General features: G+C 42.1%; 1 protein-coding gene across 3 annotated transcripts in view; it reads left to right on the top strand.

Moving 5' to 3' along the window:
* The window catches only part of FAM120C (family with sequence similarity 120 member C), a 106,588-nt gene that overhangs the window by 86,791 nt on the left and 7,901 nt on the right, over window positions 1-11,896 (top strand). Inside the window, exons 11-15 of one of the 3 annotated variants that reach the window (XM_045878531.3) lie at window positions 3,737-3,851; window positions 5,510-5,719; window positions 7,069-7,270; window positions 10,307-10,445; window positions 10,852-10,909. In XM_045878531.3, the coding sequence (XP_045734487.1) occupies window positions 3,737-3,851; window positions 5,510-5,719; window positions 7,069-7,270; window positions 10,307-10,445; window positions 10,852-10,909 (724 nt within the window). The remainder of the gene's footprint in view (window positions 1-3,736; window positions 3,852-5,509; window positions 5,720-7,068; window positions 7,271-10,306; window positions 10,446-10,851; window positions 10,910-11,896) is intronic. The other 2 variants (XM_045878540.3, XM_045878548.3) reach the window with 2 other exon arrangements.

Raw genomic sequence — 11,896 nt, 5'->3', positions numbered from 1 at the left:
TGCCATGCATCATACAAGGGTTAGAGAAATGTGAAAAATTGCAAATTAATATTAACAAGTATAAATCAAACTAACCAAAAATCTCACATCCCTAGGAAATGAAATACTCTTTCCTCTGTGAGGCCTTCTCTGATTCTGCCAGGTGAATTTAGTCACTCTTTCCTAAGAGCACCCAAAACAACCTGTTCAACTTATAAAGTCACATCCCTCTCAATGTATTAGTCTTTCGGTGAGCCTGCCTGTCTCCCACACTTGACTTCTTTCGGAGCTCCTTTAGGTCAGTTTTTCTTTCACAGTACTCAGGATGTGACTGGTACAATTTGGCTTTGGAGGATTTTTGTTGAGGTTTTTTGGTTTGGGTTTTGTTTTTTTTTTTTTTCCATGACCTGGTTGATGCATTCAGTCAGTCCCCTAATAAATATTTACTGATACCCACTCTATGCCATGTACTATGCTAGATAGTTTATAATAAATATGAATAAGAAACAAGACAATAGACAGGGCCAAACAGACAAGGTCCTAGATGTCACGGGAACTCACGTGGCCACTTGAAAGGAATATGTTTTCTTTGTACAAAATCAGTCAAGCATTTGAACCTTATTTGTTGTATTGTTCAAATCTTCTGTGATTTTAAATGTATTTTAGGCATATTTTACATGTCAAAGCTCAATGGTAGTATGCTTGAAAGTCTCCCACTGTAATTGCATTTCTGTTCATTTTCTTCTATTTTTGCCTCATATTTTGCCAACAAAATAAGATGGAAAGATTAAAAATAAAAGAATGGGCAAAATTAAATCAAGGAAGTAAAAATCAAAGAAAGAAACAATAAATAAAATAGTCCCCAAGGCAAAAAAACATTGAGGACAAAGGAGAATATTTTATATTGATAGAGGATAATAAGCTCTGAATTGTGCACTATATAATATAGCATCAAAAAGTGTAAAATAGGGGTGCCTGGGTGGCTCAGTTGGTTAAGCATCTGCCTCCGGCTTAGGTCATGATCCCAGGGTCCTGGGATCGAGCCCTGCGTTGGGCTCCTGCTCATCAGGGAGCCTGCTTCTCCCTCTCCCTCTGCTCCTCCTCCACCTTGTGCTCTCTCTCTCATAAATGAATAAAATCTTTTTTAAAAAGTATAAAATAGATTATAAGGTATGAATAAATTTTCCAAGGGGAGAATGTGTGGACAGGGAAGAGGGTGGAAATTGTTCTTTCTATGTGGCCCAGGAAGATACCTCCTGGAAAGCCCAGTCATTTGGAACTTAGTTTGTAAAGAAGCAACAGGGCTTGTCGGCATGTCCTGCAGTCCCAAAAACACCCTGGAGTTCAGGGAAATGACAGTCGGGCTTGAAAAAAGAGTAATGGCAGTAGGGCTGTCTGTGCCTCTGTGATCGTTCTGGGTGAGGAAAAAGCAGGTTAGAGATTCAAAGCCAGGCTGCCTGGCTGCAGAGCCCAGGCTCTTTCCAGGGCACCATACTGCCTCCTAGTAGTAGTGATGGGATCGGAGTCCCCAGGAATTCATTCCACGTGCCACTCAGAAGAGACCAGCCCTTGCTTTAAATGCCAGCTTTCTGAAGTCTCACACAGCTCCAATAAATATGAATCATCATTGTCTTGTGGGTCTTCAGGAAGCCATGGACAAAGACATAGATGTATATTTTCATCTTTCTCTTCCTCTTTCTGCATTCTTGGTGCCTAGAATATTAAAACATACTCAGTTCATGAAATTCAGGTCAAATACTCATCAGTGAGCACTGGGTGTTATACGCAACTAATGAATCGCTGAACACTACATCAGAAACTAATGATGTACTATATACTGGCCAACTGAATATAATAATAATTTTAAAAAAGAGTACTTATTTTAGTTAGTGAATTTCCTGTCTTGGAGAATGGCCCCATCATCTGGCCATCTGCTCAAGCCAGAATTCTAGGAATCTTAGACTCTTCTTTTTGCTTTACCCCCTTCTCATAACATGCATGACCAAATCCTATGGATTTATCTCCTCTCCTCAGTAGCTCTTGTCTTTGTCCCCTGGTCCTCTCCATCCCCTGAGCCAGTGCCTTTGTTCATACCTCTTCAGCCACAGGTTGCTACAGTTGCCTCCCAACTGTTATCCATGCCTCTTGTCTCTTATCCTATGAGCCAGTCACTATCACTGTCCTGCTGATAATCCTTAAGTGTCTTCTTATATTTTCAGAACCAAGGTTCAAATTCCTTAATACTGTTTTTTGAGACACTTCATGATCTGGCCTTTTTTTTTCCAGTTTTATTGAGAAAAAAAATGATACACATCACAGTATAAGTTCTAGGAGTACAGCATGGTGGTTTCATTTACATATATTGTGAAATAATTACCACAGTAGGATTAGTTACCATCCATCATCTCATATAGATACAAAGAAAAAGAAAAAAAATTTCTCCTGGTGATGAGAGTTCTTAGTAGGAGCTACTCTCTTAACAACTTTTCTGTATACCACACAGCAGTGTTAGCTATAGTCATCATGTACATTATCTCTAGTACTCATTTATCTTATAACTGGAAGTTTATACCTTCTGACCACCTTCCCCCAACCTCCCCTTCCCCCAGTGCCCCCCCCACCTTTGGTAACCACAACTCTGATCTCTTTTTCTATGAGTTCATTTCTTTTTTTTTTTTTTAAGATTTTACTTACTTATTTGACAGAGAGAGACACAGCGAGAGAGGGAACACAAGCAGGGGGAGCAGGAGAGGATGAAGCAGGCTTCCTGCTGAGCAGGGAGCCCGATGTGGGGCTTGATCCCAGGACCCTGGAATCATGACCTGAGCTGAAGGCAGACGCTTAACTACTGAGCCACCCAGGCACCCCTATGAGTTCAGTTTTTTTAAGATTCCACATAGAAGTGAAATCATGCAATATTTGTCTTTCTCTGTCTGACTTACTTCATTTAGCATAATGCCTTCAAGTGTCCTCCGTATTGGTGCTAATGGTAGGATTTCCTCATTTTTTATGGTTGAATAATATTCTGTTGTATTTGCGTATATTACCACAACTGCTTTATCCACTCATCCATCAGTGGTCACTTAGGTAGTTTCCATGTCTTGGCTATTGTAAATAATGCTGCAGTGAACATGGGGTTGCAGATATCTTTTTGTGTTAGTGTTTTCATTTCCTCTGGATATATTCCCAGAAACAGGATTGCTCGATCATATGGTAGTTCTATTCTTAATTTTTTGAGGAACCTCCATACTGGTTTCCATAGTCTGGCCTACTTTCTAATCCTGCCTTCTGTCACTGCAAACCTGCTTAGCTCCAGCATTATGGAACCTGCTATATCATACTGGACTCCACAACCCTGTGCCTTCATGCGTACTGTTCTCTCAACCTAGGACATCCTTTCCCCACCTTTTGTTTCACTATTTTCTACAGGCCCTTTGAAACCCAGCTCCTACTGACTTTTTTCAGCATGACCTCTCTCACTTTTCCAGCCTCGCCCTCTTTTGTGCTCATGTAGCACCCTGGGCATTCTTCTATCTTGGTATTTACCACACTGTCCCGTCATTGTTGATACACTTGCCTATCTCCTCTACCACCCAGATTGTAAGCAACCAAAGGCAGAGACTCTTTTACTTTATTCTGTTGGAATTGCCAAAACCTCACCTAGAGTCTGGTCCATGATAGGTTCTTAGCTTAGTAAATGTTTGTGAAATGAATAAATGAGCTTTTGTGGCTCAATAACGATGCTTTTATTTTCTAGGTACATGGTTCAGTGGCCTGGTGGCCGAATCCTGCACCGCCATGAGCTTGACACTTTCCTTGCCCAGGCAGTATCTACCCAGCTTTATGAACCAGATCAACTTCAAGAACTCAAGGTGATTTGATCTTCCCTCACTTAAATTCTTTCTTTTATGAGTTCATGGCTTTCCTTTTGGTCTTTTCCCCCGCCCCGCACCCCCACCCCCCCGGAGCTGGGAAGAAGAGTAAGTTCTGCAGGTAAGTGTTTGATTCACTTTAGCCAAACATGTATGTTTGTTAATAAAACCAAGAGGTGCCTCTACCACTGCTCCCATATGATTGGGTGAGAATGGACAGAAAAAATGGATATTATACAGCACAAGTAAGTCGTGGCCACAAACCATGGTCAGGGTTTCTGACTCTTGCAAGATACACTACAGGGGATTTTCCCTGGTGTCCTCTGTTTGTTTCTGAGTAAATGTCCACCCTCCCTTTATAACAATATGTATTGGGCGTTAGAGGGAAGTCTAGAAGAACATAAGGCAGAAAGTAAATCCACCATATAACCGAAAGCATTAGAACATACTAGGTTAGAGGGCAGGCTCTGAAGCCAGGCTGCCTTGGGTTTGAATCTTGGCTTCCTTACTTCCTAGCTGTGTGATTTGGGGCAGGTTGCTTAACCTCTCCAGCTTCAGTTTCCTTACTTGTAGGGTTATGAGGATATTAAATAAAATAATCCATGCAAAACACTTATTAGAACAGTGTCTCGCATATTTTTAGTATCCAATAATACTAGTTATTAGACTAGCTATTAGTGCAGGCCACCCCTCTCCTGACTTCAGTAGCCGTGGTCTTTTGAGAACCTAGGATGAACCTGGAAAAGCAGCAGTCCAGTAGGACTTAGAAAATTTTAATTTGAATGAGGTTAACTAAGGGAAAGACAAAAACAGTCTAAGGAAAACAATGTTGGTTCCTTTTTACGGTAAGCGTAATATTGCTTGGCACTAAAGCAGTTACTGAGGCCAGATCACATGTAGGAGGGGACCTACAAGTACTTCCCCTTTTCCCATTGAAGCCATCTAACATGCTCACTTGAGATAACAAGTATAAACATTTTGATGTTTTCTTTATCTTTTGCCATGCATTTTCTACATAGTTGAGGTATTGTTGATGTAATCACCTATTGTATTTTTAAACTTAACATAGCACATATTTTCTGTGTCTTAAAAAAGTATAATAAATTTATTACATGTATGTATCATTTAATTATTATCACATTAGCCATTTGGTTTCCAGTTTTCCCCAATTATATGTAATGTTATCATTAAGATCTTTATGCATAGAGCTTTATTCTCAGTTCTACTTCCTTAGAATAGATTCCTAAAAATAGAATTTCTGAGTCAACAAATGTGAACATTTTCAGGGTTACTGACATACTGCTTAAGTGTAACATACATTCCTCATCAGCTTTGGGTGTTCTTTTTTGTCTTTAATTTTTAAATTTTTTTCTAATTTGACAGGCCAAAAAAAAAAAAAACTGGTATCGCAAGGTGGTGTCTTTTTAAAGTTTTAAAGCTGATGTCTTTTTTTTTGGTGGGGGGGGTGGTAATGAGTATCTTTCAAAAACTGTCTCCTGGAACGACATGGATAGAAGCTACTTGTGCACTCAAATGTCTGTAATTAAAAGGCAGCATGTTCAGATTTAACTAGAATAATCAACACAACGGGGATAAGAGTAAATGTACCCAATAACAGTAAGTTTTTAATAGTAGTTTTTCTTCTGTGGTGGTTTCAGATTGAGAAACTGGATGCCCGAGGGATCCAGCTTGCTGCCCTCTTCATGAGTGGGGTTGACACAGCTCTGTTTGCTAATGATGCCTGTGGCCAGCCAGTCCCGTGGGAGCACTGCTGCCCCTGGATTTACTTCGATGGCAAGCTGTTCCAGAGCAAGTTAATTAAAGCAGGCCGAGAGCGAGTATCCCTGCTTGAGCTCTGCGATGGCCAGGTACCAGCAAGTTGGGTGGCTGCTGAGGGCCATCTCTGATCTGCTGTGGGGATGAATGGGCAGAGGGTGGAAAGGAGCAGAGACATTGGAGAGGGAGGGAGGAGAAGTGGGAGAACATGTCTGCCATTAACCTAACTTGGTCAAGGATCAGCCCAGAGGCCCAGAGTCTGATATGTACATGCTATAAAATCATATGTTGGAAAGTGTTTTTTTATGAATTTCAAATTTTCATATTGTTTTTCTTACTCTGAGTATTTCTTTCCCGTGGAATACTCAGATATACTGCCTTTCCTGCAATTCTTAGAATTTCATTTCCCTTATTTGTAAAAAAAAAAAAACTGCAAGTTACTTTTGCAAGTGATGATATCTTTCATAAAGGAACTATGTTTGGAACTAGAAGAGGGTGGTAAAGTAGATGACAGAGTAGAAGCAGGGGATTTTTTACAATGAAGCCTTAGGAAAGATGAGGAAAGGCACCCTTACTTACTCCTTTATCCATTTGGGGGGAATGTGCTGAGGGACTAGAACAGGGATTGGCAAACTACCTCAAAATTCAAAACTTAGAATTTTTATTCCAGTAAGGTTTTATTGGAACACAGCCACATTCATTCATTTATATATTGTCTATAACTGCTTTCCCCCCGCAACAGCAGAGTTGTATAGTTGCGACAGAGACAATATGACCCTTTTCAGAACTGGTTTGTTGACCTCTGGCCTAGAGGCCTGGACTTATCCTGGACAGAGGTCATGGTCTCTGATCCTGGGTATGGAGGAAAAGGTTAAAAAGGTTGGCGTATGTCAGGTTTTATTCTTTCATCTAATTCTGTTCTTTCCCCCTTAAAAAATAACCTAGCCTTTTTCTTTCTGGTCATGTGATAGACCATCGGTAAATACTTATAGTTATATTTGTCTTCCTGGACCTAGTCAGTGTGCCTCACAAGCCCTCTGTCAGAGCTAATATGATAGTTTGGTGTCATGCAAACAGTGCCAGGCAGGTTTTCCTGGGTATGGCTCCTTGCGCCATTTAACTCCAGACCTCAGTTCTCTTAATGGCAATAGATTTGTGAAACTGTACCTAGAGTGCCCAATACTGTGCCTGAAACATAGAAGTTAAAAAATGGCAGCTGTTGGGGCACCTGGGTGATGTAGTCAGTTAAGCGTCCAACTCTTGGTTTTGGTTCAGGATTGTGACATCGAGCCCCACGCCGGGCTCCGCACTCAGTGTGGAATCGGCTTGGGTTTCTCTCTCCATCTCCCTCTGCCCCTCTCCCCATCTCTCTCTAAAATAAATAAATAAATCTTTTTAAAAAATGGCAGTTGCTATTATTAATTCTGTTCTTCCTTTGAAGGCTGACCTGGCAACCAAAGTGGAAAAGATGAGACAGAGTATCCTTGAAGGAGTCAACATGAACCATCCACCACCTTCGGCTCTACTTCCATCACCTACTTTTGTGCCTCCCATGGTGCCCTCTCTCTACCCTGTTTCACTTTATTCCCGAGCCATGGGCTCAGTGCCACCTCCCCCTCAAGGACGGAGCCGGGGATTTGCCGGTCAGTACCTAAGAATGAGGTATTTGTCATCCTCAGTCTGTTTTGCAATAACCCATCCAGTAATTATTGCCAGATACAGAATCAGTAGTTTCATATATATATTATCTAATTTACTTGAAGAGAAGTTTATTGACAGGAAGGGGTATAGCCTAGGAAAGAAAGTCCACTGACTTCCCAGACCATGCTCCATAGAGGTGGTTGGTCCCTGAGGATTTGACTCTCACCAACCAAACTCACAAAGTAATTGATGTAGAAACCTGGAGCTACTTTATTACTTTTGAGAACTATATCTCAAGTGAACTGGATCATCATAGTTGTCGGTTAGCTCACTCATTCCCCATAGGCAGATGTACATAGGAGCTTCCAGAAAGACCAAATGGGAGGTAAGAGCAAATGACCAGTGTCCACAGACAACCATACCTGATGTACCCATTTTTGCTCTGGAGGTAGGCCTGACACATTTCCAGAAGCATGGAGAGAAATAAGTCACAGTCTGTGCCCATGAGGGGATTGCAGTTTAGTGGGGAAAACAAATACACACACATACACACAGACATATATAAGTATAAATCATGGTGACACCTGAGCTGTGGCTTAATGACGAATAGACAGTCATGCTTAGGTAGCTCAGATACTGATCCTAATAATTCAAACAACCCTGGCAAAACAGGATATTTTAATAGGGACATTTTGACATGAAATCAAGGTTCTTTGATCAGGTGGGAGTGTCGTTGCTATGGTTGAAGATGTTTGTTGTCTATTTTTTTTTAAGATTTTATTTATTTATTTGACAGAGAGAGAGACAGTGAGAGAGGGAACACAAGCAGGGGGAGTGGGAGAGGGAGAAGCAGGCTTCCCGCCAAGCAGAGAGCCTGATGCGGGGCTCGATCCCAGGACCCTGGGATCATGACCTGAGCTGAAGGCAGACGCTTAACAACTGAGCCACCCAGGGGCTCCTGTTTGTTGTCTATTGCTCATCATTTTAAAAAACTAAAGCTGGAAGTTGAAGTTTGTCTTAAATTTAGGATCAAGGCTCTCCTTAGATGAGCAGTGTGAATATCTGCTCTGTTCAGTCAGGTAATGATCAAGCCTTATAAACCAGGGAGCCAGCCATTCATTCATTCCATTCCTTGAAGCTGACTTTAGAGATCCTTGCTCTCATTCTTTGCATGTTGATTTTATTGTGTCTCAGAAGCCAGCCTTAATTAAGGCTAAGTTCTCAGGAGGTCCTTGCCATTGTCCTAGCTCCCAGTGATGCCTGGTCTCCAGTTACTGGTGGTTCATGAGGAACCTCTTGCCTCCTGAAAGGCCACAATAAGATCCCCAAATGCAAGTCTTTCTAGCCTTCTTAGGACTAGCTCTAGTACCCTAGTTCCTTAGACTCCCACTGTCCTATGATTGAAGGGCTCTTTACTGGCGACCTGCTTAGTGAGCGAAGGGTTATTAACATTCGTTTTTTTTTTCCATAAACTAAAATTAAAGGTTTACCTGAACTCTGTATTCTATGAAGGCTTCCCTTTGTGCCAGATTACAAAGCTCTGCTGTGCTGGTGAGCTCATACATATATACGGAGTTGGAATTTCCTGTTTTAAGGAGATATGCTATCTTGTCTTAAATTGGTTCTGGTTTTCAACTGTTGCTGTTCTTGCTTATTAATTATAAATTACTTTCAGTTTAGTTTCATTATTTTCCATTTAGTTTGGTAGTTTGGCTGAGCCTCCACTGTGTAGTGGTACGTATTTGAATCAAAAGTGGTTTGGGCCCAGTTTATATTAAGTAACCAGAATTTAAATAAACACTTAAAAGGAAAAGAAAAGTGGTAACAATGCATCATGGAACACTACATCAAAAACTAATGATGTACTCTATGGTGACTAATATAACATAATCAAAAATAAAGAAAGAAAAAAAAAAAAAGATAAGTGTTTTTGGCCCAAATGAATAAACAAACAGAAAGCAGAATCAGACCCATAAATAGAGAACAAACTGATGGTTGCCACAGGGGAGGGAGGTGGGGGGCTGGGCAAAATGGGTGCAGGGGAGTGGGAGGTACAGGCTTCTGCTTATGGAATGGGTAAGTCACAGGGATGAAAGGTACAGCATAGGGAATCTGGTCAGTGAATTGTGTAATAGCGCTTCATGCTGACAGATGGTAGCTGCGCTTGTGAGCAGAGTGTAACTCTGCAATTCTTGAATACCTATGTTGTACACCTGAAACTAATGTAACATTGTGTGCCCACTAAACTTTAATAAAAAGAAAAAAGAAAGGAAAATAAAAGTGGTTTTGGCATATAATTTTCTAATAACTAGATTTTAGGACATTCATTCTTTCAGCAGATATTGAATGCCTACTATGTGCCAGGCTCTGTAGCTGAAAAATGAGTCGTCCACACCCAGCTTGCCAAAGTGGATGTGCTACAGATCTTCGACCCCCGTCCCTAAATATGCTTCCACTATGAACCTTTGTTGTTATCAGAGCTGTTTTTTAAAGATTTTATTTATTTATTTGACAGAGAGAGAACACAAGCGGGGGGAGTGGGAGAGGGAGAAGCAGGCTTCCTGCTGAGCAGGGAGCCCGACTGGGGGCTCGATCCCGGGACGCTGGGATCATGACCTGAGCCGAAGGCAGACGCTTAACGACTGAGCCACCCAGGCACCGCAGAGGTTTTGTTTTTTGTTTTTTGTTTTTTTAAGATTTTATTTATTTGACAGAGAAAGAGACAGTGAGAGAGGGAACACAAGCAGGGGGAGTGGCAGGCAGAGGAAGAAGCAGGCTCCCCACTGAGCCAGGAGCCCAATGCGGGGCTTGATCCGAGGACCCTGAGATCATGACCCCAGGACCCTGGGATCATGACCTGAGCCGAGGGCAGATGCTTAAGGACTGAGCCACCCAGGCACCCCCCACCCCGAGTCTTTATTTCTCTTTATCATAGAGAAATGGAAATAAGCAGAGTAGGGGGCGCTGTAGGATCTTTTTTTCCACCTCTTCTCCTACCTTGCACTTAGCATTCACTGCCCTTCTTCCTGTCTTTCCAGGTCTCCATCCAATCCCGCCCCAAGGAGGAAAACTGGAGATTGCCGGGATGGTTGTGGGCCACTGGGCTGGCAGCAGGTCCTCCAGGGGCCGAGGCTCTTTTGGCATGCAAGTTGTTTCTGTCGGTGGGCCAGGAAAAGGGTATGTATTCCAGTAGGTTGGTATGAGCTAATGTCAGTCAAGGTGCCATTGGGAAAATGCCCAACTATTGAATACTTCTGTTAAGGTAAGAGGCATTAACTAACTTTCCATTTTTAAAGCCAGTTTTCAGTTTAGTTCAGCAAACATACACTCAATTCCCTGCCTCAGTGAAAAAGTTTTTGCCCTAGAGGAGGATATGGGACACAGAACAATTTAGTATGATACAGAAATGAGAGAGAGAAAGGTGGTTTACAATGGTAACACAGAGGAGGGGCATCTAACTTAAGAGGGTCATCTAACTTAAGAGGGTCAAACTTCCTAGAGGAGGTGAGTAGTTAACTAAGTGAAAATGTGGGTGTGGGCTCTATATGTTCCTCAGGATCACTTTTTCCCTCACTTTCTACAGGCATGGAAAAGAACAGACTGGTAGAGGATCCAAAGGACATAAAAAAGGAAACAAACAAGTAAGCCCTGTTTTGAGATCCTCTGGCTTCTGTTTAATACCTCTTGTCTTTTCAGCTAACTTGCAAAAGATCAGATCAGGCATGGAAGACTGTTTTCCTAGCTTCTCCCAGCATTTGATTCCATTCTCTTGCTCTCTAGCTGTCTAGTGAGGGTTAGCCTGCCCAGGATGTCCCCATAATGCTGCAGAGTGTCATCCTTTTCCCTGAGTGAGACCACAGGATAGAAACCAGGCACTGTGTCCTGAACACCCATACCTAGCATAGTATGTGCTACGTGTAGCCGTAAAGGGGCCAGAGTGAAGTTAACAGTGGGATTGCCTCCAGCTCAGGCTTTCTGAGGGACTACCAGAGATGCTCAGAAAATTGGCCTTTACCCTTTGCTGAATATGAGAGGGAAGGAAGTGTTGCCATTTTGTTTATTCTTAATGGCTCAAAATGGTCTTTAACTTTCCTCTAATGTACACCTTGAATTATAATACAGTTTCTGCTGGTCTTCATTAGACATGCCCCTCTCCCCAGATATGAAGAACCTAATCTTATAGTGAATCAGAATCTTGTATGGACTCAGCCTGCTGGGCTCCTCATAGTATAGCAGCTGCCATTTCTTTCTTTCTTTCTTTCTTCCTCTCTTTCTCCCTTCCTTCCTTCCTTCCTTCCTATTTATTTAGAGAGTACACATGAGCAGGGGTGGGGGAGGGGCCGAGGGAGAGGAGAGGGAGAGAGAGAATCTTTTTTTAATCTTTGATTTTTTATTATGTTATGTTAATCACCATACATTACATCATCAATTTTTGATGTAGTGTTCCATGATTCATTGTTTGCCCATAACACCCAGTGCTCCATGCAGAACGCTCCCTCTCCAATACCCACCACCAGGCCAACCCATCCTCTCACCCCTCTCCCCTCTAGAACCCTCAGTTTGCTTTTCAGAGGGGAGAGAGAGAATCTTAAGCAGGCTCCATGCCCAGCACAGAGCCCATCGCAGGG

Source organism: Mirounga angustirostris, unplaced genomic scaffold (assembly GCF_029215605.1).
Source record: "Mirounga angustirostris isolate CCGP_5_RB_7025 unplaced genomic scaffold, mMirAng1.0.hap1 SCAF_11, whole genome shotgun sequence".
Lineage (NCBI taxonomy): Eukaryota > Metazoa > Chordata > Mammalia > Carnivora > Phocidae > Mirounga > Mirounga angustirostris.
Note: the sequence above shows the minus strand (reverse complement) of the source record. Positions and strands in the feature narration are given on the sequence as shown.